This window comes from Brachyhypopomus gauderio, chromosome 2 (assembly GCF_052324685.1).
Source record: "Brachyhypopomus gauderio isolate BG-103 chromosome 2, BGAUD_0.2, whole genome shotgun sequence".
Lineage (NCBI taxonomy): Eukaryota > Metazoa > Chordata > Actinopteri > Gymnotiformes > Hypopomidae > Brachyhypopomus > Brachyhypopomus gauderio.
In genome coordinates this window covers 4,782,505-4,807,741 of record NC_135212.1, presented here as the reverse complement: position 1 = coordinate 4,807,741, position 25,237 = coordinate 4,782,505, and the positions used below count along the sequence as shown (strand labels likewise).

The 25,237-nt window shown below is 44.5% G+C and overlaps 1 protein-coding gene across 1 annotated transcript; it reads right to left on the bottom strand.

The window, feature by feature from the left end:
* Nucleotides 1-7,556: 7,556 nt before the first annotated feature.
* Nucleotides 7,557-24,509, bottom strand: gsg1l (gsg1-like). The gene is made up of 5 exons (XM_076983336.1): nt 23,987-24,509; nt 18,874-18,921; nt 16,043-16,195; nt 13,547-13,658; nt 7,557-8,152 (listed from the first exon to the last, which is right to left on the bottom strand). The coding sequence occupies exons 1-5, from the start codon at nt 24,309-24,311 to the stop codon at nt 7,828-7,830; spliced, it is 963 nt and encodes a 320-aa protein (XP_076839451.1). The 5' UTR covers nt 24,312-24,509; the 3' UTR covers nt 7,557-7,827.
* Nucleotides 24,510-25,237: the final 728 nt, after the last annotated feature.

The following is a 25,237-nucleotide window of genomic DNA, read 5'->3' as shown; positions in this document are numbered from 1 at the left end:
ATCTATTACCTTAAGTTACCTTTGTTATTTTCAGTAATTCGCTTGCTTGTCGCTTGTTTCTTGTTTGTTGAACCATAATATCTCCGAGACGTGACACGGGCAGGGCATCTAGTAATCTAGTAATGCAGTTTTCGTTGTTTCACTTTAGAATCATTGCTGGGGATGTCAGTGACGTCAGCGTGAGGATGTCAGGATGTTTTTAACGGATACCAAGAAAACGGCAGATACATAATGCTCTGTTCTTGGGCAAAGCAGCAGATGTTATAAACAGGGAATCTAATCAAAGTGCTAGAAAGCTGACTGAATAACACTTATCGCTTTGTTATAATGGCAGCTCTTGAGGGTAACTCACATGCTGGATCTTTTGTGATCAGACCGATGTCCCTTAAGCCTTCATCTTCCACAATCTGAAAGGGTTCAAACGCTGTTGCAGTCCACTTTGCTATCAGTTTTGTTAGTTTGCCTCTCTTTGATGTACCTGTAATTCTGTTAGTGATCCTTCTAGTATTGCCAGTTTTATTTTTTTGTAAATTATACTTTCGGCTCAATGTTCTTCGCTGATAAACAAATTTATTGTGGCAGTAGCTACAGATAATTTTGGTTTTGTCTAAAAAGCCATCTGGAAGGGATGCGTGATGGTATTTTCCATTTAAAAGACCAGCAGCAGCCTTCATCATCGTTAAAAGACAGACGCTGCCACAACTGGACTTGTTATCCTAAAATGATGCATGGCTCACAGTGATAAACTGCAATAATTTTTCTAAATTTTAGTGCCATATAACTGTGTAAATCAGGCCAGCGTAACTAAGACTTACTGGCATTCCCAGTGTCTCTCTCAGGCGGGGCACCATTTTGCTGTGGGAGGTTTTTGTAAAATCCAATTTATAAAGTCTCTGTGTCTGCAGAAAATATTTGGGATATTTGGCATTTCTTGAGATTTACTGTCCAAAGACAATAGGGGTTTTGAGTCCAGATAGACCACATCAGGCACATTTGGGATATTTTTCTTGACAATTGCAGAAAAGCCAGCATTCCTAGAGACTTTCACAGTTGACAAGCAGATTGTACTTTATACAGTATGGTGTATGTTTGTCCAATTTGCTAAGCAAGCCAGCTAAGTATAATCTGAAGATTTCCTGGCTTTGTATATTACAAGTTTGGTTATTCCTTCAACCACTGATTGAATAGTGTACATAGGAAGATGTGAGGAAGTCCAGATGGTCTTTGGCAGGGGCGAGGCTAGGGTATTTTTAGTGGTGCTAGAGCACCACCGTAAAGTTGCTCAGCACCCCCTGGCTCAACACATTTTTTAAATATTATATTATGCAAAAACCTTGCTCTGCACCTGCGCAATACTTTGGTATTGTGCCTCTGTGAGCACTGGGGGCTGGGCACCCCTAAAGACCAGATCCTAAAATCGCCCCTGGTCTTTGGATCAGACACAATTAAGCAGTTGAGTTGAGTTGAGGATTGAGAAACCCAGGCTGTAACTCTGGAAACGGTGTCTCTTTCTGAAGATCTACGTGGACTGTGCCGATCCAAGCACCGCACACCTGCCTTGATAAAGACTTCAAGGCCTTATGATGCCTGCAGCACTGTGTGCCTTCCAAAAAAATGCCACCACCGTTGGCCATGTTCCAAAATGAAAGTCACAGCTAAACCCTGTCCACCACGAAGCAGGAGACAGGAGACCCAACGTGATGTTGACAGAAGGAAATTTGATTTGCAGCCATTCCTGCAAAAGCAGCGGGTCGTGAGGTGCAGTGTGGGTGATATCTCAAGAGCAGAGGCGCAGCCTTTCGGTGGGGGTGGAGGGCGGCAGGGTTCCGAACCACAGGACTGGAAAGCTAGGCCATTCCATCGGGGCGCCTCCATTTTATTTAGACAGCACTCAGACAAGCCTGCCTGAGCCGCCTGTGACTGCTCGCGATCGATCCATCCTGTGGCCTAAGTGATGGCGAATTTCAGAGCAGCAGAGTGTCACACAGGCTGTTTAAGCAGACTGCTGCACCCTAATTAACAAATGACAAATGGACTGGGAAGTCATCAGTTACTATTAAGTGGACAGAGCCAAATTGATCATGTGGCTGTGTATCACAGGGCCCTGGAGCTACAAGAAGGTGAGGGAGTCCAATTCATGTTAATAAAGCTATTGAATGCATGCCTCCAGAATTGGAAATGAGAACTTATTATAGGATGCCCTTATGCACTCATTCATGCAAAAATGCAATTCCCTTTACTGAATGGAGTTCAATTTTATTCCATTAGTGTCTTTTGTGTTGGTATTAGAGTCTTTGTGTTAGCCTGTACTCCACGGATTGGGAGAGGAGAACACAGATCGACTGGGGACAGTGGGTGTTAGCTCCTCATCTGTGTGATCAGAGCAGCTTGGATGTCGTCATGAAGAAGGTGCCTCAGACGGGCCTGAGTCATCATTTGGCAGTGAGTGGAAAGAGATAGATGAAGCTGTCGAGGGTAGCGTGACCCTACCCTCTATTGAGCTAACGTGAAATGCTTCTGACAACACTGTTTAGGTCAGTGAAAACCTCTTGGGATGCCTGTAGTCCAACTAAGAGAACAAAACAAATGCCCTTTCCAGTGGTTTTAACAGCACAGAATGGTTTAAACTACCCTTTCTAAAACCAGAAAGATCTGGAATGAATCTCATTCCTGGCATAACCCAAGAGGGACACAATCAATAAAGTCCACTTATTTTTTTAACTCCAAAGGGAAACGGTGTACAGGGACTCTTGCAACATTGCTTGAATCCACATTTACTCGAGTGAAGCAGCCATAACCAAAAGCAGACAATGGTCGGCCATGTTGTGTTTCCCTCATCGATGATTCAGCGTCTGAGGTGAGCACACCATCCGTGACGACAGGAATGTCAAAGGAACGTCAATGGAAATGGAACGGAGAACGGAGAAATGAAAATGATAAAGGGATCGAATGGCTCCAGCTCCAGGTGGCCAGGAAGTGGTGGAGCTCGAGCTGTTCCATTCAATTCCTTTGCAATTTTCCACGCCACTCGATTCAGACGGTATAGAGGTTCCGGTGTCAATCTCCCATGTCCATTAGCAACAGTCAGCGATGCGGCGCACAGCACTGGGCCTAAGCGTCGCTGCTAATCCGATAGCAAGCGGAGCCATACGTCGCGTGTGTACGTGACCCGGTGTAACAAATCCTCTCTGGTGCACTTTGGGGGAGCAGGCTTACGTCACAGACATACATTCCCCACACGTTCGCTTTGCCTCGAAAACATTTTGATTTCTTGAATTCACTTACATGAAACATGGTTTCAAATGGTATGATGAACAGAAGAGGGAGACCAGAATTAAATCTGGTTATATGACCTTGTCACAAATTCATGTGTGTTTTGAGGGGTCTGTGCAGGTTTTCAAGACCTTTATACACGAACAATGATATACATGGTGTCTGGATTTCTTAAGCAAAATGAAGTTGGCAACATGAGGGAATTTTCACTTGTCTTTGTGTATGAGAGTGAAGAAAAGCACAGCATAGAACTCATTCATATTTACAATATAATTAAACTGTCATTGTCCAGGAGTCGCACTTCTCCTGTTCACTTGAAGATAGTACTGAACAGTTTATTAAACAATGAACCAGAGTCTAGATGGGGCTCTGCCATAATCGCCCTGCCTGCTTTGACAGAACCTCATTGGGCTAAAGATGAGCAGAAGACTCCATCAGAACATGACGGAGAGCTGAGCTGAGCTTCACGCAGGCCTGGTAGCAGGAACCCACTCAGACCCTCTCCCTGTGCACCAGAACAACGCCCACCTAAATGCACTTGTTAAAGATCTCGTGAGGCAAAACAGACTCAGCATGGGGTTGTGAGTAGCATGCTTACAGTTTGCAGTGTGTTCGTTTGGAGTGTATATCAACAGTGGAGGCATCGATACCGAACGCAAACTAGACGCCGAAGCTGAAGGTTTCGCGTTTAGTCACTCTGAGCTGCTGGGGGAGCAACACTAATGTTTACTCCATAATCCACGAATACTCTAGACAGGCCACTTCAGCGTTATGTCTTTAGACACATTTTGCATTACAAACATCTTTAAATGCATAAAAATACATTACGGAATGAACTGATGCGCATCTTAAGATTAATTTCTTACTGCTATTGTCCCCCAGTAAAAGTAATAAGAATAATTTAAAAAACATTCTCATGCTATGAAATTAAAGTCAGAAGTCAGTTCCCTTGGTAACCCTATAGTGCAAACAAGAAATTAGAAGAGGTCATGTCAAAGCTTATACATGTTACTGTACATACATATGCAAATTCACCCAAACTGTTGAGTTGATTAGAGTTGTGTTTAGCGAGCAGTCCTCCTGTGGAACAGTTTGACAAACGTGCAGAATCTCTCAGCAAGCTCGCTAACTTTTTTTTTTTGTTAGAAGAGTTTTATCTTCTTCTCTTGATCTTCTGACTGGAATTTCCAGTTATAATGACTAGTAGTGACAAATAGAAACTCATGAAATGCTGGAAAAACTGCTCTACTGGGAAGGCTGTGAAGTTTTTTGTTGTTGTTTTTTTATTCTAGTGCATCAAGTTTATCATCTGTCTCAGTAAATACTGCATAGCCGTGGGTTCAGGTGAACTTTAATTAATGAAGTCACTTCCTAGATTTATCACCTAATGCAGCTATGATGAATACATCCTTCCCTCATTAACACACTGACTACTGCCTTAAATGCCATCCCATTAGGTTTCATCACCAGGCCTGAGATCGAGCCGCTGAAACCCCCGCCATGCTATTAGGGCTAATGAAAACGTGTGATGGTGAAACGGAATAAGGAAAGATGAAGTGAGGAGAAGTCCCCTATCATTGATGTCGCCTGGCAGTTTTTATTGGAATGGCTCCCCGGCCTGCTGTAAAGCTCATGTGGGAGGTTCCCTGCTTGTCAGATGGAAGGAATTGTGATTGTGCTCCACTTTAAGGTGGGGGATAATGTATTTCCAATAGCTTAGGGTTCACGAACAGGTCAGAGGTCCGGTGAACAGACGGCATGACGGGGAGTTGGGGGGAACGACAGGGGCCTTGTGACCTATCCCTGACTAACCCCGAGCTGGTGACCTATCCCTGACTAACCCCGAGCTGGTGACCTATCCCTGACTAACCCCGAGCTGGTGACCTATCCCTGACTAACCCCGAGCTGGTGACCTATCCCTGACTAACCCCGAGCTGGTGACCTATCCCTGACTAACCCCGAGCTGGTGACCTATCCCTGACTAACCCCGAGCTGGTGACCTATCCCTGACTAACCCCGAGCTGGTGACCTATCCCTGACTAACCCCGAGCTGGTGACCTATCCCTGACTAACCCCGAGCTGGTGACCTATCCCTGACTAACCCCGAGCTGGTGACCTATCCCTGACTAACCCCGAGCTGGTGACCTATCCCTGACTAACCCCGAGCTGGTGACCTATCCCTGACTAACCCCGAGCTGGTGACCTATCCCTGACTAACCCCGAGCTGGTGACCTATCCCTGACTAACCCCGAGCTGGTGACCTATCCCTGACTAACCCCGAGCTGGTGACATATCCCTGACTAACCCGGAGTCCTTCTCTGCCTCACCTGCAGAGCGAGCACGGTGAGCAGATGGCAGGGCAGCTGCAGATGGCCACAGCCGAAATGACAGAATGTGGACGAGGATGGGCCGCTTGACAAGACAGATGGAGAACCGGGCGTGCGAGCGTTTCGGGTCCGGGCTGCGTCCTTGGGCCGGGTCCTTGGGCCGGTGCTGATGGCGAGACCAGATGGAAGGGCGCCGTGCTCTTATACTGTTCCCTAGCCCTACGCGACCGCGAAACACGGACCTGTTGCAGGCCCGCATCGAGCTAGACGCCGCCCCCCAACGATCACACGGGCCGCGTGTGGCCACCAACGTTTGCCAGAGCCGCCAAAAAAACGGAGAGGAAATAAAATAAACCTCGCGTGCGCGGGCAGGAGCGCATGAGCGGATCTGGCAGTCACTCACCTCGCTCGGTGGCTGGGTTTGGTCGTGGTGGTACAGACTGCATCACCGTCTGTGACACAGATCTGGTAAGCATCGCTCAATCTGGCAGGCCTCCGAGCCTTTTTGTTCTGGGCGACATAGAAACCTGATGCCATCAGCGTCTTTAGCCAAGATGCTGCATTTATCTTGCAGCAGAGATGCCCCAGAGGGAATGAGCTATTATAATATCCAAATCATAAATATAATAATGTTCTCATGTGTGGGAGCTGCGTGCTAGGGTTGGTAATGTTATATATAACCCATGTTTTTTGAAGATTACACATTTTACACATTTTCTACGTTTGGAGATAAATGGATGTATGTAACTGAAATGAATCAAAAAGAATCAAATAATTTTCAACAATTCAGTTCGTTTATGTTAGTGGTCCTTTAATTCAGTCAGGATTTCAAAACTGCAGGGTGGGCATTACAACTTTGGTATTCCGGACTGTAATCCATTTGAACAGACATAGCACCTTGTTTTCTGCTGTCCATGCTGAGTACATTTTGCTAACCACACACCCGTTCACCACAACAAGCAATTTAATGACTTCCAGTAAACATTGTCTAAATTAAGCACCCAAATGACATAAATTCTGCATTGGCAGGAAATTATTTCAGTGAAACCTTTACACACTGTTTGTCTACAGATGTTGTGGAGGAGTGGTGATATTGTTCACAGCATCGTAACAGAAAGCCAAGCTTTGTTCAAAATACGTCTATTACTTCTCCTGTACAGAAGGGCCACGATCATCTCAAATGAAAGATCTCACCGATTATGAAAATACAATGCAAAGCAGTTATTTGCATTTTGTCTACATAGAGTATCACCTGTCATTCCAGTTAATGTAGCATGAACCATGTCTTGGCAATATTTACAGAGGTCAAATTTAACACTTTTAATTTTCATATTTTATTATATTAAGAGAAAAACGCAAGAAGAATACAAGGTAATTTTTTTATTTCAAATGAAAAATACAAGGGTTTTAATGCATACATAGATAAATATATATTTTGTACATTCAAAACAGAATAAGTTATAGAATAAGTAAATAGTTAATACATTAGCAGTAAAATCTTAAAAATAGTCAAAAAAAAAAAAACAAGATGACAGTCGCTCAACAGTTCATTAATGTATCTGAAACACACACACGTACACACACAAGAACAGGCAGACTCTTAGCTTGTGGCGATAACCTTAACTATTCGAGTTGTTGAAGCCTGTGATTGTTGGGACTGACGCCATCTGCTCTACACTGTGCTTCTGTGTGTTGTCGGGGGCAACGCGGCGGGACGTAGGCACTCGTTGGAGCTGCAGGTTTACGCTTAAAGGCGTGTTCATGCTGGCCACACTGACCACGGAGTGTGGCGGAAGGATACGCTGGCCTCTACAAAAAAACGCCACGCTACCTAACCCGGGCTGATCCGCGACTGCGTGGTCCTTTTTGCGGATGGCAGTGTTAGTACGTGTGTCCTCTGACCCATGCCCCCCTCCCCTCCCCCTTGCCGCCCGTCCCAAAAACAGACCGCTATAATAGAAAAACCACCCCGCCCACAAGACTAGGTTCACAATCAGAAATCTCTATGCCCACACACGGCTTGCATATCACAGTTTCAGTATATTTCTCATCACATTATGTCCGTTCTTTCTCATATACGAGGAACACATTTGACCACTGATCCTATTCATATATAAACTATATATTTTTTATCCTCTCCTCTGCCAGTCCCCAGATTTTGAACAGGATTTGAGCTGCAGAGGTCCTGGCCAGGGGGCGGATCCTGTCACTGCGGCCCACCTCCTGTTCAGCATTGCTCCTCCCCCAGAGACTCCGCCTTGTCGCCCAGATCCATGGAGGCAGGGGGTACACGCAGCTTCCCCCGGCCTCCCGTGTGTCCTCCTCCGTGGCCTCCCCCGTGGCCCGGGTATGCGTCCACTGAGCCCGAGACTGACTGCACGGACCTGTCACGGAAGTAGTGGAAGGCCTCCTCGTCCAGGAAGGACTGCTCCTCCCGGAGACCCTGCTCGAAGAGCTTGCGCTTGTGCCGGAACTCGATCACCGTCTTGGTGTAGGAGTTGAGTGTGGTGACGGAGGCGGCCATGCAGCAGGTGAAGGAGCCCCAGGCCAAGCTGGAAGGACACAGACCATCATTATTCATTATTATTATCATTAATAAACCGCTACACGGTGTTACGATGATTAGACCCTCCGCTAGGGTGCAATCAGATAGGAAATCTTCAACTGCACATGAGATATTCCTCCCTATTTCCCGTGACTCTATGGGCAAAAGCGTTTCGCGTTTGCTGAAAATGATTTTCTGAAAGTTTATGGATGATAAATTAACCCTCTATTCCAGTTCAGGGGCCCTGAATGTGCTAGAATGGAACAGAGCTGAGAAAATGAACCCAGCAGAGCTGCTGAGTCTCAACAAGCCTTCTCTTCAATTACTCCCTGCATCACAGGTTCCTCTCCTTTGCATAGAGGTGCCAAAAAACTGAAAGGAATTGGCCAGATGGCAAAAAACAAATGAAGCAATTTTAGCCTGGTCTAATGGAGGCCAGTAGAGCATCTGTGGTCATTCAGCCAATGTAAATACCACTTTCATGCCTGTCAGAGCCTGGTGTATGTCTCAAGCACTCTTGCCCAAGCACCAAAAATAATTTGCTAGGAATTGCACAATACAAATATCCAATTTCCATCACAGCTGATATATGTATCTGTGTGTGAGTGAGTGTGTGCATGCATGTGTGTGTGTGTGTGTGTGTGTGTGTGTATAAACACAGACCTAAAGGAAAGCTACAAATTTTGGGGGATTCTCCAGTCACACTAGAACCATGAGAAAAAATGAGAATGACCATAGAACACCTCCATAGAGTTAGGCAGGTGCACAAGAGTTTAATTGGAAAAAATCAGATCAAAGCCATAAACATTTATGCCCTGCAAGTCATCAGATACCCAGCAGCCGAGAGATGAACAGGAAGCTGTTGATCCAGATAAGTCCTCTCAATGCATGTTCACTCTGTCCAAGATCCAACGTCCAGTCGAGAAGAGGGGGAGTGTGTTCCTCTGCTGAAGGTCAGTTATGAAACCTCCATGAAACCTCCATGAATACGTCCATGAAAAGGCCCCCAAGGATGAGTTGATGGTGGCGAGCCTCAGTTGGGAGACGTGGTCACCATGGAAGCAGCAGAGGACCCGTGGCAGGATAATCCTGTCCGTGGGACGTACCGCTGACAGATAGCAGAGTTGGCTGACAATTCTATCAATGCTTGGAAATGGACAGCAGCAAGACACTAATGGCAGCATAAAATCAACTAGATTAATCAATGAAGATCTAGAGATCACTCCGGAGAAGACCTGAGACGTAGACAAGGAGCTTCACAGACAATCCAGCACCTAGAGCAGGATGCAAGAATACACTGAGGGACAAAACCAAGTGACAAAGATCATATGCAGGAACATAACAGCTGGACACCCCCAAATCCAATTGGGATGAACTGCAGTGTAGTGAACAACAAGGCAGAGACCCTACAGGTTCCTACAGATCCAGATAGATAAACAAGTTGTAGCTAACAAAGCAGCCATTGTGACAGCAGGCAAGATGCACAAAACAGCAGTGATAATAGGTGTGGCGGTCCAAAATGATAGAAACACCCAAAGGAAAAATATGTGAAGATGGAAAAATACTAGGGACTTAAAGACCAAACAGAGAGAACATGGCAGGTTAACACCAAGGTTGTCCCAGTAATGATGGGGGCAATTGGGTTGTGACCCAGAGCTGGAGGAGCAGCCCCAGAAGATCCCAGGAATGACAACACCAATCTCAGTCCAGAAGAGCACAATCCTAGGAGCAGAAAATAACGCACAGCACCCTCAGACTCCCACAGGTCTGCTAGAAGGTGGAGGTGTGAGGACAAACGATATGACCACCCAGTGGAAGTGTGACACAGAGGTTTCAGTGTGTTCTGTTATACTGTGTATGTATTTATATATAAACATCAGTGCAATCCAACTTGATTAATGCATGAAAAATAACTACATGGAAAAACACCCACATACATAACCATAGATAGACAGATATAGTTAGCCCTGTGCATAGATAGATAGATAGATAGATAGATAGATAGATAGATAGATAGATAGATAGATAGATAGATAGATAGATAGATAGATAGCATTGATGAAGGACCTCTTCCCAATTTGTTTCTGCAAACTTTTATACTGCAGTGTTCAACCACTACATAGCATAATCCCACTGCAAGGGGTTGACTGTAGATGTCTGAAAATATTAAATAAAAAATTCCAAAAATGCAGTAAACAATAAATAAATGAAATTGTGTTCAGAATAATGAAATCTCTTGCTGTCTTGCATGAAAAGTTAATCACCCCTTGGTCCACGCTACAGTACAGAATATATTTTAGAGAGAAAGAGAGACCACTTTCACATAACTTTTATTACAGATTATTGTCATAATTGTTTTATTTTATTGTTATTAGTTTTTGTAATTGCTATTTATTACTAGACTTTGTTCATTTGTTATTGTGCATAATTAGACTATCATATGTGTGTGTGTGTATGTGTGTGTGTGTGTATTGTATGAGTGTTGTTGTGTGAACCTATACTTCATGGACACAAGGAAGTGCTCTATATGTTTTATTTTCACTGACTTAAGGAGATGGATCCGTGTCTTCACTACTAGTTTGTAAAAGGAGGGAACGTGTGGCACAGTATTAAACACAAGTCAAATAATACATAACATTTTTAAGCCAAGGCTAGAAAAATGAAATACTTTAACATTGTTTAACTTAATTAAAAACACACTGGAAATACTTGAATAGAGTTGAACTTAATTAAAAACACACTGGAAATTCTTGAATAGAGTTAAAACACACTGCATTTGCACATAGTTTACAGCCTACCGTCACATCTAGCTCCGCCCCCACCTGTCAGGTGTACCGTTTGTTTTTTCTAGCCATGTGTCTTTGTTTTGGTTCCCTATGTGTTTCTCTTGCCCCTCCCATGACATTTGTAACCCCGCCCCCTGATTATCATTCCCACCTGTTTCTATTTGTTTCATTTGTTAGTCCAGTGTTTTTTAACCCTGTTCTTTGTCTTGTTCAGTGCTGGTTATTGAATGTGTGAACATTGTTCCTGGTTATGTATCTTGAGTTTCTGGATGTATTATGTTTGGCTGTGACTACGTGGAAATCTTTCTTGTTGTTGTTTGTCTGTTTAACCTGCAAGTTATCTCCAGTTTGCTTTCTGCCTAGTTGTTAGTCACTATGAATCTCAGTGTTGGCTTGTTGAACCTGGACCGTGACCCCAGCGGGTCTGTCCTTAATAAACCTGCTCTGCTCAGCACATACGTCTGTCTCATCGCTCACTGACTCCACCGACGTTACACCTATTTATTGCCATGCACTCTTTATGTTAGCCCTTCGTCAGGTTGCCAGATTCTGCCCAGAATCCGCGGTGCCGTAGGCCAGACGTTTTTGAGTGGCAGGCCGTTCTGGAGCCATCCATGGCACTGACGTGTAAAACTCCAGCAGTGTGGCTATGCCTCAACCTCCCACGGCCGTGTCACTATCATGTCAGTGTGGCAGGACTTTTATTATTGACTTTGGTTTTCCCACCAGCTCCTCACACTTCGGGCCGTGTCGTAGGCCCGGTGGACCACGATTATGTGGGGAGGCAGCACCGCCCACGGCATTCAATCAAGCGCAGGGTAGGAAGATGATCCAAAATAAATGATGCGGTTGACACACATTTTGGGCCGTATCAAGTCTCACCAATAAGTGGAGTTAACAGCCCGTGTGGCTGCGTTACACTAGAGATCCTGCTGAAATCCCAGCCTGGGGAAGTCTATGGAAAGTCTATGCGGAAGGTCTGCAGGAGGTCACTTTCAGGGTTTGGTATACTACATCTCAGGCTGAAGCATTACTGACATGCAACTTCCATGTTTTTAAATGTTAATCCACCACAGGTTTATCAGGTTTAGCAGTGATGCTGGGGTTAAAAAAAATGACAATGTCACTGCTGGGCTCAGAGATGTCTGCCATCCAAAAATATCCAACAATTGTATCCTGTGGTCAGAAACTCTGCACTGACAAAGAGCCAGACGATGGCCAGACGATGGCCAAGACGACGGCCAGACGATGGGTATGGCGCATTTTCTTCCCTTCTGTCAAGTGCATCACTGAACACAAAATGAGCTCTGGTCATTATAGCCAGCTATTATATTTAGGCTTTCTGTGCCGACTAGGTTGACCTCGAAGGGAACGGCCGCACAGAATGTCTTTTACGAGCACTTCCACTAACGCTCTCCCGCAATGGAGGCAAGCTTAGGAGTTCCAAAAAAAAATGCTGAAAAGCCTGCAGTTTGGCACTTCACACGCGTCTCTGTCCACTCGGTGAATTGTTTTGGCAAAGTGAGTATTCTCAGAGCTCTGAGCACATTCGCTCGGCCCGTCATGATGTGTTTCTCTTTAGTCTAGGCAGTCTATAAGGCACACATTAATGGGGAGTGCACTTCCAGAGATAGGGCTCCATTAGCATGAGATGTGTGTATCAGGGTCAGGGTCACACACCCACACACTTATTCAAATATTCCGCCCTATATAATCCTCATTTTAGTACAGTTCAGTAGTCTGGGTTTACATAAGATTTTTCCCTCCCAAAATGTTTCCCTCTCTACTGGTATTCTTTGGAGGTAATGACACATAAGACCTGTAAACGGAAATATTAGCCTTGAAGAATAGAATGCAAAAAGTAACACCAACAGCCAAAAAAAAACAGCAATTAGTTGTTCTTCAAAAAAAAGCGCCTTAAGATTCAGTATTACTGTTTAATTACAATGTAGTATCAGGCACTATTAACATGAACCGTGTCCTCTCAATGTGAGAAAATTAGAACGAGCATAAAAGACGTTTCTGAAGACATTTTAGATCACTTCTTCCTGTGGACCATTCAAATATGCAGAGGGAGAACGCGACAGGCCCAAACTCATTCATATCAGCAAGGCTTAGGGGACAACAGTGTCCCCTAAGCGTCTTGCTGTGTCACAACAGTGTCCCCTAAGCGTCCGCCTGTGTCACAACAGTGTCCCCTAAGCGTCCGCCTGTGTCACAACAGTGTCCCCTAAGCGTCCGCCTGTGTCACAACAGTGTCCCCTAAGCGCCCGCCTGTGTCACAACAGTGTCCCCTAAGCGTCCTGCTGTGTCACAACAGTGTCCCCTAAGCGTCCGCCTGTGTCACAAGTGTCCCCTAAGCGTCCGCCTGTGTCACAACAGTGTCCCCTAAGCGTCCGCCTGTGTCAACTTCCATCTGTATCAGCCTCGAGTGGCAGAGACACACTCCTACAGACAGAACTGACCCCTAAGAATCCACACAAGAGGCAGAAAGCTCTGTTGATTGACCTTTTTGAGACCTGAGTGTTGATTAGAAGACGGGGTGGGGGGGGGGGGGGGGGGGGGGGGGGGGTGCAGTGGTTTTACGTGGCACACAGACTGGCCGGCAGACTGACCAGAAAGACCAGCCGTAGTCCCACGTGTGTGGCCTCCAGTCCTCGGGCCCCAGGCTGACGGTGATCTGGAACACCTGCGTATACATCATGTGTGCCACCATCCCCAGGAGTCCTGCACACACACACACACACACACACACATGACTGAGTCATACCGTTCAGCTGTGCCACAGTGAGCTCCCCAGAGCTGATGCAATGCTTGCCATGCGCGCTGAAGTCCAGCTGCATGGATATGAACACAGCATCACTATAGCATAACACTGGGGATTTAGCTGTATACACACACACACACACACTATATATATATATATATATATATATATATATATATATATATATATATATATATATATATGGCATGTAATAATTTGAAATGTGGAATATAATGCATATAGTTCAGTAATATATACCTGAATATTTAGATGTGTACAGGTATGTGTAGCTAATATACAAGTATACAAGTGCAGAATCCCACACCAAGTGAAGATTTATGGATCTCTGTATATAAACATTAATTTTTTCTGAGCTCTGTACGTGTGTAAGCACATGGCGTATGCTCCAAACCTCAGACAGTTGGATGAAACAAACTTATGTAACTTCAAAATATCTGCAATGTATTTAAAGTAGGCTAAGTTATAGTTAATGCCAGTGACAAACTTTAGGCATAATTTATTGCTACAGATGCACCATTCTAACTCCTTTACCTGTAGTAACACCTGATTGCTTATTCAATGATATGCATCATTACTTTTGTTTATGAAGGGTTTTGAAGGGTTTTGAAGGGTTTTGTCCTGAGACTGCACTCTGTTTCAGGCCAGTATTTAGATTTTTGTAAACAACCAGTGCATAAATGTTTAACAGCATTAGGTATCCAGCATCAATAAAACGTGGATATCTTGCTTTTTGTTACAGGAGGTACTGGTGAAAGATACTGACAGCATGTCCTCAGCTGGTGGCTGATAAAGAGAAACAGCCGTAGCATGAACCTTTTTAACCCACGCCAGCTGTCTGAGTGGAGGCCCATCTCAGGCTAGGAGATCTCTCCCAAAGCCCATGTGCTGAACGCATGCCACGGCTGGAATTATCGAGAATCACAGGCCCTAGCAAATGGTTCCAAGGGCCACAGGGGCCAATCACAACGTCCTGGGTCGGAAAAGCAGCAGCTGTGTGTGGCGGACCGGCAGCACAGGTTTACCTCTGTGCTGCCCCTGGGGCACAGGGTGGGAACCACCCTGCACACAGGCAGGACGGCGGCCACCGCAGGACGCCTGGGGAAGCCGGGAAAAGTGGCCAAGGGCAACTGTTTCCACCAGAAACCCTCTCAACCTTCTCCAGTTTTGCCGTTTGTCGGTAAACTGAAAACTAGCGTTCCCTTCCTGGCATTTCTGACCTCTGGAGCTCAACAAGTCAAAGTTTTATTTATTCATTTTGTTCGGCCATTTATTTATTTATGACAATAAGTAATTGTTTTGAAGATAAGAAGGTTCCCTTGGCAAGCTTTCCCTAGAGCAGTCTGGGTATTTTTTGTTTCTTTGAGGCAAACAGCAGTGCTTAAAAATCTGAGATCTTAGAAGCTGCTGCCCTTCAGTGCAAGAGCTACGTTCCCTTAAACACTGAACTCCACCACCTTCTGTCTGCATCTCTAACCAGTGAGCCATCTGTCTGCAGCACAGTACTGCATGCTATTTGCCCCGCCCCCATATAAACCAAGACTGATGTTGACAAGCCCCCAAAGTAAACAGGTTTCATTCTCACTATAGTTAAACAAGGAAGGCAAACAACACCTGGACTGTTTTACCTCATCATCAGGAGGAGGGAAAAGGAGCATGAGGAGGTGCTGGAGCCGTGCGTCTCATGGGGGTTGTGTCATTGGCCTGTGTGAGAGTGGTAACTGGACAGGGGGAGGAGCTAACCTGAGAGATCTAGCATGTGTGAGAGTGGCAGCTGGGCAGGGGGAGGAGCTAACCTGAGAGATCTAGCATGTGTGAGAGTGGCAGCTGGGCAGGGGGAGGAGCTAACCTGAGAGATCTAGCATGTTTGAGAGTGGCAGTTGGACAGGGGGAGGAGCTCACCTGAGAGATCTAGCATGTTTGAGAGTGGTAACAGGACAGGGGGAGGAGCTAACCTGAGAGATCTAGCATGTTTGAGAGTGGCAGCTGAGCAGGGGGAGGAGCTAACCTGAGAGATCTAGCATGTTTGAGAGTGGTAACAGGACAGGGGGAGGAGCCAACCTGAGAGATCTAGCATGTGTGAGAGTGGCAGTTGGACAGGAGGAGGAGCTAACCTGAGAGATTTAGCATGTTTGAGAGTGGCAGTTGGACAGGAGGAGGAGCTAACCTGAGAGATCTAGCATGTGTGAGAGTGGTAGCTGGGCAGGGGGAGGAGCTAACCTGAGAGATCTAACATGTTTGAGAGTGGTAGCTGGGCAGGAGGAGGAGCTAACCTGAGAGATCTAGCATGTTTGAGAGTGGTAACAGGACAGGGGGAGGAGCTAACCTGAGAGCACGGTGAAGACAGCCGCGAAGGCGTTGAGCTTCAGCCCATCAATCACGTTACTGGAATGAAAAAGCTCCAGGCACATTAGACTGAAGCCAACCACCAGGAGCATGATGTATAGCACCTCGGAGACCACTGACAACCAAAGGACACCTGCAGCCCACACACACACACACACACACACACACACACACACACACACACACACACACACACACACACACACAACACACAAACATATCGGTGAGCACTGCACAATCATTCCATAATTCACTCTGTCAGTACTGTTCGTGTAGTTAGGTGAAAGTGCGATGTGCCTCGCCTCTGCCTTCGTTATTAGCGGATGGAAACGCGTCTGACAGCTGCGGGCTCAGAAGGATTGAGCAATTTTTGCCACGGATTTTGGACAGGCTGTCTGCGAGGACGCCCTGGTGTTTCTGAATGGTGTCTGCCACTAATAGCCACACAGCATGAGGAACAGCGGGTCAAACCAGAGTGAGAGTGAGTGACCATGAACCTGTGAAGTAGCTTGAAGCATGCTAGTCTCCATGATGAGTGACTGATGTCCATTACCAGCAGGGAATCCCCACACTAAACATCAATACATTTATTTGTTAATAGAATAGCTGTTTTCAGTAAATTAAGACCAAAGCCGGAGGCGATCTTTGTCCATATATGCCACTTCGCAATATCATACTGCATGAGACGTAGACACTGAAGACAAAGATAAACAGCAAGGAGATAAACAGATGATGTGAGCTCTCACTAGGGCACTGCTCTCATTAGCGTCAGTTGCCATGACAGCAACAGCTGTGGCAGAGAGCACAAAAGCCCTTCTGCTGGATCACGGAGAAACTGACTTCTTATTTGATCAGTCAGGGGAGACGTCTTATCTGTCAACCGGCCTCGAGGGTGTTTCCCCCAGTATGTAGCCATAGTGCTCGCACCACTGACTGGGTGCTGCCACAGGGAAAGGCCAGACAGAGGGTTGGGTGTGTGTTGTGCTCCGCACCATTGTCCCTCTCACTGAGACACGTGCTGATACCATTTCCAGACGTCTCGTTGAACTTCGTCCTTGTCGAACCTTGCTCGGGTTTTCCTTCGTACGCCAGAATAACTTTCTCCACAGATATTCTGGGCCGTCTGTCGGAGAGACGGGGTGGCGAGAAGATCCAGGTCCGAAATGTGACAGTAACGTGCGATATTTACTTCTGGGGCAGTCAACTTCTAGAGATCTAGTGCAGTGGAGTATCTTTGAAGAACTGCCGTGTATTGATCAAACTCTACCACAGACAGTAGGCTTCCCTGGTACCCAGAAGAGCTGGCTTCCAGAAGCTTCTCTTGACTCAGACTCTGAGTTGTCTCATGCACTCAAGATGACTGAGAACTGTAACCTCAGGATGACACAGTCAACAACTGAAAATCAGGACTGCCGTCCGATTGCCTTCCAGTTCCACTGTTTTTACTTACTCCACTATACCTATAAGACAGCAGTTAACTACAAATCAGAATGAAGTCATTTAGTGGCCTCCTTAATTTATTCTCATTTTGACATTGTACTCAGGAAATGTGAGACGTCGAGTTTTAACGGTTCCTATTCATAATTTAAACTTTCACACAATGTGACAGAGCAGCAGTGAAAGTTGTGTAATTCTTCACAAATATATTTCTGGGCAGCTGTGAATAGATCTGATTTGTGAGCACAATTAGTTTTCTTCAGTAGTTGTTAAGAATTAATCATGGGTTTTACCAACTGTAGATTGATTAGGGCAGAGTCATTAGGGAGAGATGATTTGTGAAGAAATTAAATTTCTTATCTCAAATGTGGTAGGCTACTTCTCCAGTAGAACTGGGCATCATCTGGAATAATTTTCACAGATTAGCAGGTGATCTTTGTTTTGCACGTGTGTGTATGTGAAAGGATGGGCAAATCTCAATGGATTGCACATTTTATCTCATATAACTACCAAACTGTATCACAGAAAGGCCTACACACATGAACACTTTCGCCACTAATTGATTCATCTTGTTTGTATTTCCATTTTTGTTCTGAGTTTTTCCATTTTTGTTTTTGTGCTCAATGCCCACAGAGACAAGTTTCTTCTACTGTTCTACTGTTTGTTTGGATACCTAATAGGGCTGTTGTTAATGTACTGTGGAGGACAGAGTTATGACCAGGGTGGCCTGCATTCTTGTAGTTAAAGCTGTGAATCGTCAAGTCTAGAGTTTGGGGCAGATTTTACAACCTTAAATGAAATTCAGCATTCATACAAAACCTGATAATCGAGCACACTGAATGAAATCCAGTAAAGTCAGTTTGACTTGTAGTTCCTATGAATCCTTTATGGAAAGATGCCCTCGTCTTGAACCTACAGCAGAAAAGACATCATGGACCCCTGCAGTCCTGCTCTAAAATACGCTGACTCTTCGCTTTATCTATCAGAGACCATCTGTTAAGTCACAAGAAGCAGCAAAGTAAAAATAAAACATAATCCAATGCCATTGTGGATTTGGAGTGACCCATTGCAGATTTTGACTGACCCATTGTGGATTTGGACTGACCCATTGCGATTCCTGTGTAAACTTTGATAAAAAAAATAAAAACGTAAAAAATTGGATTTTGGAAACAATATTTCATATTTGCATATATTACTCATCAGGACAACAACTGGGCTATCTGTATAAAATACAGATACATAAACATAGTTAGTGCATATATAAATAGAAATAAGAACTTCACAGGGGCAGAGATACAAAACGTGCTATTCGGGGCTTGCGGTACGTGCCGTCCGACGGGCCTCAAGGTTGGCCTAATGGCTGCCATTACTCACCTCTCTCCGACGCTGGGGCCAGATCAATAAAGCTCCTGCATTTCTCACCTAGAAAAGAGCAGAAGGAACCGCTGTGTTAACGTCTGTGCTCCGCTGCCTCTAGGAGCACCAATCACCCAGGCCAGTTCACTTCATCTTTAAAGCGCTCGTCCGGACTTTACGACTCCCCGAAACATGTCTCGGCTCGGCTAAGGTCTGTTATGTACAAAGAAAGCTAAATCTCTGGCACGGGTAGACAGAGAGACACTTTTAGCACTTCCTCCATGTCTCTGGAGCAGCCCTACATAAAAACGTCAGCATTTTAACTTTGGGACCTTAAAGGAGGATGCTGGAATTATAAATTTTATGTGAAATTACTCATGAGAACTGGTGCCACCCAACCCCCCCAACACACACGCACACACACACACGCACGCACACACACTCACACGCACGCACACACACACACACACACACACACACACACACAATACCTGTTTCCAAGTTCCCACTGACATAAGCCACAACTCTGACTGCATGGCGCAACACATCCAGATTGAAAGAATGGACACAATGACAAAGCACATGTCCCCGAGGGAGGTGGCTCGAGGCTTCGCTCTAACACTAAGCATGTGGAGTCAGGAAGGTGACACAAACCTAACACAGAGAGAGCTTTAACAGAAATGGCCGTCCACGTGAATTGCCAGGAAACACCTAAAACTCCGTCTGAAGCCGCCAATTACATGTGAGAGAGCGGTGTGTAGCACATGGGGACTGTTTCACAAGAGTTGCTTCCTGACCTTAAAAGGATGAGATGTAGGGTTAGGCAGTGAAAAGAGCCATGATGCCCATCCATCAGTGAAGAGAACCATGATGCCCCTGTTAATGAGGAGACCTATGATGCCTCTCTGTCAGTAGAGAAAACCATGATGCTCCTCCATCAGTGAAAAGAACCACGATGCCCCTCCGTCAGTGAATAGAACCATGATGCCCCTCTGTTAGTGAATAGAACCACAATGCCCCTCCGTCAGTGAATAGAACCATGATGCCTCTCTGTTAGTGAATAGAACCACGATGCCCCTCTGTCAGTGAAAAGAACCACGATGCCCCTCCGTCAGTGAATAGAACCATGATGCCCCTCTGTTAGTGAATAGAACCACGATGCCCCTCCGTCAGTGAATAGAACCATGATGCCCCTCTGTTAGTGAATAGAACCACGATGCCCCTCCATCAGTGAATAGAACCACGATGCCCCTCTGTCAGTGAATAGAACCACGATGCCCCTCTGTGCTTCCTTAAGAGGCTACGAGGGGAATTCACCTGCCCTCTTAACTATAAGGTCGAAAGCCCATAACAATTTCAAAAGGATTAACGCTGCAACGCATTTTGTAGGATTTCGTTGTTTTGTTTATCTTGTTTTGAAAAAATAAAAAGCCTCAGAAAAGTAAAAAGTGTTGTGGGGGGGGGTGGGGCTTCCTGAGTGCCCTTTCCGCGTGCTCTAATTAAGAGAGCGGATTTAATTAACCAGTATTGGGGCAACTACGCAGGCATAACACGACTCGTCATTTCAAATATATCATGCTTAAACTGCATGTACTTGCAAGGTAAGCGTTTAAAAACCTTATGGGCTTTCTATGACGTAAATGTTGTTAAATTACTTTTAGAAAACTTTTGAAAGACACAAAAATTAGTCAAATGTCACTGAGTACAAAATGAAAAAGAGATCAGATCACTAAAGGAAGTACAATGTGGCTTTGTGTGTAGTTTGAAGCTAGAACAGAGTGGTAATAGAAAGTGAGTGATGGTTATCCAGGAGGTAGCGATGGTAATCATATTAAAAAGACATTTAGACAGATTATGGTACTTTGAATTCAATGCACATGGTGTCAAGTCAGCACCTGATACAAAGAGCATTTCACTCTTCTATGTGTTCCACTAATCTTTTAAGGTCTCTAAGTGGTTCCCTGTCTAAAAGATAAGTGGCCGAAGATGAGCTTAATCTACCGAGAGTTACACAAGTGATCCCTTGTGCTTAATCTGAACAGAGAATGAAAACTGCACCTCCAGAAAATTCACATTTGGCCATTTTGGACATCTCTGTCCTGGATTGAAAATGTTAAGGGGATTTTAGCCATGTGCAGTCTCAGAGCATGAAATCGCCATTCCCTTAAAGCTTCAATAAGTCCGCTGAAGATAAGCTTTGATGACTGTGTATTGTGAATAGACAATTCATTAAATGTCTGATTGTATACGGTTTTTATGCAATCGTATACGGAAAATACTGGTTCTGAATTTTCTATTCAAGTGAAATATTAGTTATGCCAGAAGGCACAGGAAAGACCTCATTTGCGGGAGGTCCCTGATATAAAAGAGTATAAATCTATTTTTTTAATACTAAATATAAAACAAACATTGCAATTTACAACAAGCAACACTAAACATGAACTTATTTATGTGTCATGTAAAGCATTCGTGAGTTTTAGGAACATATAAAATAGGTGGCTGAGAATCTCCCACATTCATTTTCCCTGTGGGCTCTTTGTCAAAGCAAACCTACGAAGCCAGTTAGGAGTATGACTGGAACAACGTAAGTCCACAACTGTCAAGAGGAGGTGCTGAGAGAATGTCCTTCCTGCAGACGGGACTCTCACATGAATATCAGCAAACAGCATGTGTTTTCAGCTCATTGCCAGAGCTGGCCTGCTTGTTTTTGAGAGCACTTCTCACAGAAGAGACTGAAAGGAGTCACGTAGCAGCGGGTCTGAAAGCACCAGCGACTCTGAACGCAGAGACAGTCATTCATGTAAATGACATCACATGATCCACAAAGCCAGTGTTCATTTTTGAGGTACCGTTCCCAGCTCTATGAACCATTATGAACATAAATAAAATATAGAACCTGTCTTTTATTTCATATTTAACGGTCTTTCCAGGTAATTTAGCCAATTTAGTACAGTATGCGCTTTACTGTTAATCAGCATTATTCCACTTCATAACAGTTGCCACTGACAAACGGTTCTCTGCTGGCCATAATGCTCTTTATGTCCTGTTAGAGGAGACATGAATATGAAACAACCACAGGAACATGAAATGATTCAGACAGTGATTGGGTCATGTTTACCACTGCAGAATTAAATCTGACCCGGCTCCAGGGGGCGTTCATTCAGTTTGGGTCTCTGAGGGATTATTAAACCCTGGTGATGCCTGGTCTGTTTACGATGTGTTTACTCCCCTCCCTTATCATGTTGTCAGTGCGTTGTTAAATATCCATTTACAAAACAATGCAACAGTGTCACGTTAACATTTTATCATCACATAATGAAAAGCTCTAATCATTTACAGCCTGAATTCCTCACATTGAGAATTAATAAAGACTCCCGGCCTTTGATCTGATCTTAAGTATTTAATCTGCTGTCTGAGACTTAGTAGAAGGTGACTGTCTATATAATGTACAGGACTTTTTTTCTAGTAATGATTGCTAAGTGTTACAGCATGCCAGTGCATTGCTAGGATGTGAATTGTGAATTAAGATCCCACGACTGCTCACTAACTCCTAAATTATTTTCACAACACGGTCCCTGATTGCCAGCTCAGCCCCGGGTTCAGTGAGAGAGGGGCTACCCAGCAAAGGTACCACAGAATGCGGGTTTACACTCCCCAAGGTCCCTGTCCACCAAACCTCCACAGTCACATGTCTTCTCACCCCATTCCACTACCCCAGTGTGTACTTGTGTACCCTGCGTTACAAAATAAAGGTTTACAATGCAGCTGTTCAGATTCTGAGGATGCATACCAACCAAATATGCAAATTATATCTCAACCAATATAAAGTTTGGTTGTATATTTATACTTTTTGTCATGTCTGACAACAGCTGCAGGAGATCATTGTAGATTACTGTTGAGAAATATATAAATATATTTTGCTAGATTTTTTTTAATGCCACAGCCAGATTAATCAGGAGTCTATTTGTTATACCCAATGGAGAATGGTGTCAGCAACCTTTTCTGAAATAAACTCATCAAGTCACACAACCTAATCCTCATAAATGTGATCACTGCCAAGCCCATTTATATTTCTCTCCCTCCTCCCTTAAGCCGAATCGATTGGATTTATTACCGTGTTGAACATCATTCACAGTCAGTCGTGTCTACTATTGGCTAAGGTGCTTGTGTGAACACAGCTGAGATCGTGAGAAGGCGGCATATTTGCAGTCTGTGCCTGTAAACCTTCAAACGTATATTTTCCATATAGTAATATAGGTAGATATAGGCCTATGTAATAAATAGATGTTTAAAGGCATTTTGTAGTATTTTTGTGGTGTCGTGCTGGACAGCTGTTTAACACTTCAGGGGAGTTTAAACAACGCAAGTGTGATATAAACAAAGTGTCTCTCACACTGAATAACAGAAAATATGGTGGACTTTTTAAGAATGACCTAAGTTCATCATTAGTTTAATAACATTCTGATTTCAAGTGTTTAAAGGGACGTACATTTAAATGTTAAAGTCATTCTCAACACAGTGAGAATTAGTAATGTTATGTTTGTTTGTTTGTTTGTTTGTTGTTTGTCAAACCAGCTGTTCATTTAATACATTTAGTGGTACTCTATAAAAATGTTAAAATACGTTTATATATATATATATATTTTAATCAAATTTTACTTAAAAATATAAAAAACATCAGTTATTTCAAAAGGCATAGCATTTTTCAGATTCCACACAAATTGAGCCAAAGCTTGGGTAAACCACATACATCTGGATTCTGACAAACGTTTGATTGCGTTCAGTGTAAGCATTGCTCCATATAGCCTTGGCCATTCAAACAACTTTATGCTCAACCTGTTGAAGCGATGCGACTTCATGTGCATATGCAAAAACATTAATGTGACCATGAGCAATGTTCGAAAAACTGAGGAATTATCTACATAGGTCTACTCTCCTCGAAACATGACCAGTCACGCACAGACTGTGTAATACTGTGAAATAAATCCACAAACGTGCCAGATAACATTCTGATAACAGAACAAATTCGAAATGTAACAGAAAGAAGTTTATTTTACATGACTAGTAGTATCTAGTTTTACTTGCATGAAATGTTAACGGAACAAACCTCCTGGCTGATCTAAACCCTCACCTTCACCGTGGATATTCTCCTCGCAGGAGTACCAGATCCCTGTGTGAAAACGCCTGAAGATGAAGCGGTCGTCGCCCGTTTCCCAGCTGTAGTGAACTTTGCTGGGGTCCGTTTCGTTCAGCCCGTAGTCGATGCAGTTGTGCGTCCTCCCGGTGCTGCAGGTGGGTTTGGGGACCCTCTGCGTGCCCTCGCACCAGTAGGTGGTGATGAACGCCGTGGTTGAAAACAGCAGAGCCGACAGATTGAGCCCGACGGACAGAAGCGCGCGGCACTTGCGAGTAGTCTTCATGTCCGAGAAGTGTCCTGAAGATCTGAACAAGTTCATTCAAATGGGAGAGGACGTCGGAGGAAGCTTGCGCGCGAGCCTGCGCGTGAGGTTGGATCTCCAAGGGCACGGGAGGTGCGTGGTGTTGTTCAATATGCTCGCGAATGCAGGATTTCGTTAACGGACGCGCAAGCGTGACCCGCTGCAAGACTGATTTCAGTGAGAAGGTCCTCCGCTCCGAGGCGTCTTGACTGCGCGCGTGGTGTGCGCACGCACGTCCGCCCCCCCCCCCCCCCCACCGCCTCTCTCTCTCCCTAGAAAAGTCATATTGTGCTGTTTGGAAATACAGACAGCACGTCTAGTAGTCATATCTAGTATCATAACTCATAAATATTATTGTACGGTATTATTATGACCCACAGTTATTTTGATTATCATATTTATGAAATAGCTAATAAAGCTATTTTTGAAGAGCATTTCAGTATTCTTGCATGAGGTTTGAGCACACTGGAGCTTGTCGGCTGTGAGAAGCCCAGGGTGAATACTATGAACTCAATTCAGGCATAATTTCCTTTAAGAGTAAGCAGTGGTTATTGATTAAAACAGAATCTCATGCAATCCACCCACAGCAACAACTCATCACTTCACATTTTATAGCCTTTTCCTAATCAATAACGTGCTCGATTTACTATGTGCGTTCCATGAAAAAGATGAAATCTTCCAGCCAATTCCAGCCCAAAGGTCTCCAAAATGTATGAAAGGCATTTGGCTTATTCATAAGTTACCCTTATAAATCATTGAATAGGGATGTCAATTTGATAGAAACCCTGTCATGACTGGAACATTTCTTCACCCTGTTGAGCACATATTGACCGGTACACGTTTGATCTATAATTCTTGAACTTCTAACTTCAGATCCATTTGGTTTCTCTTCGTTTTATTTTTGCACTTTCAGTTCTCCGGCTCTGGTGGGCTCGGGATGTCTC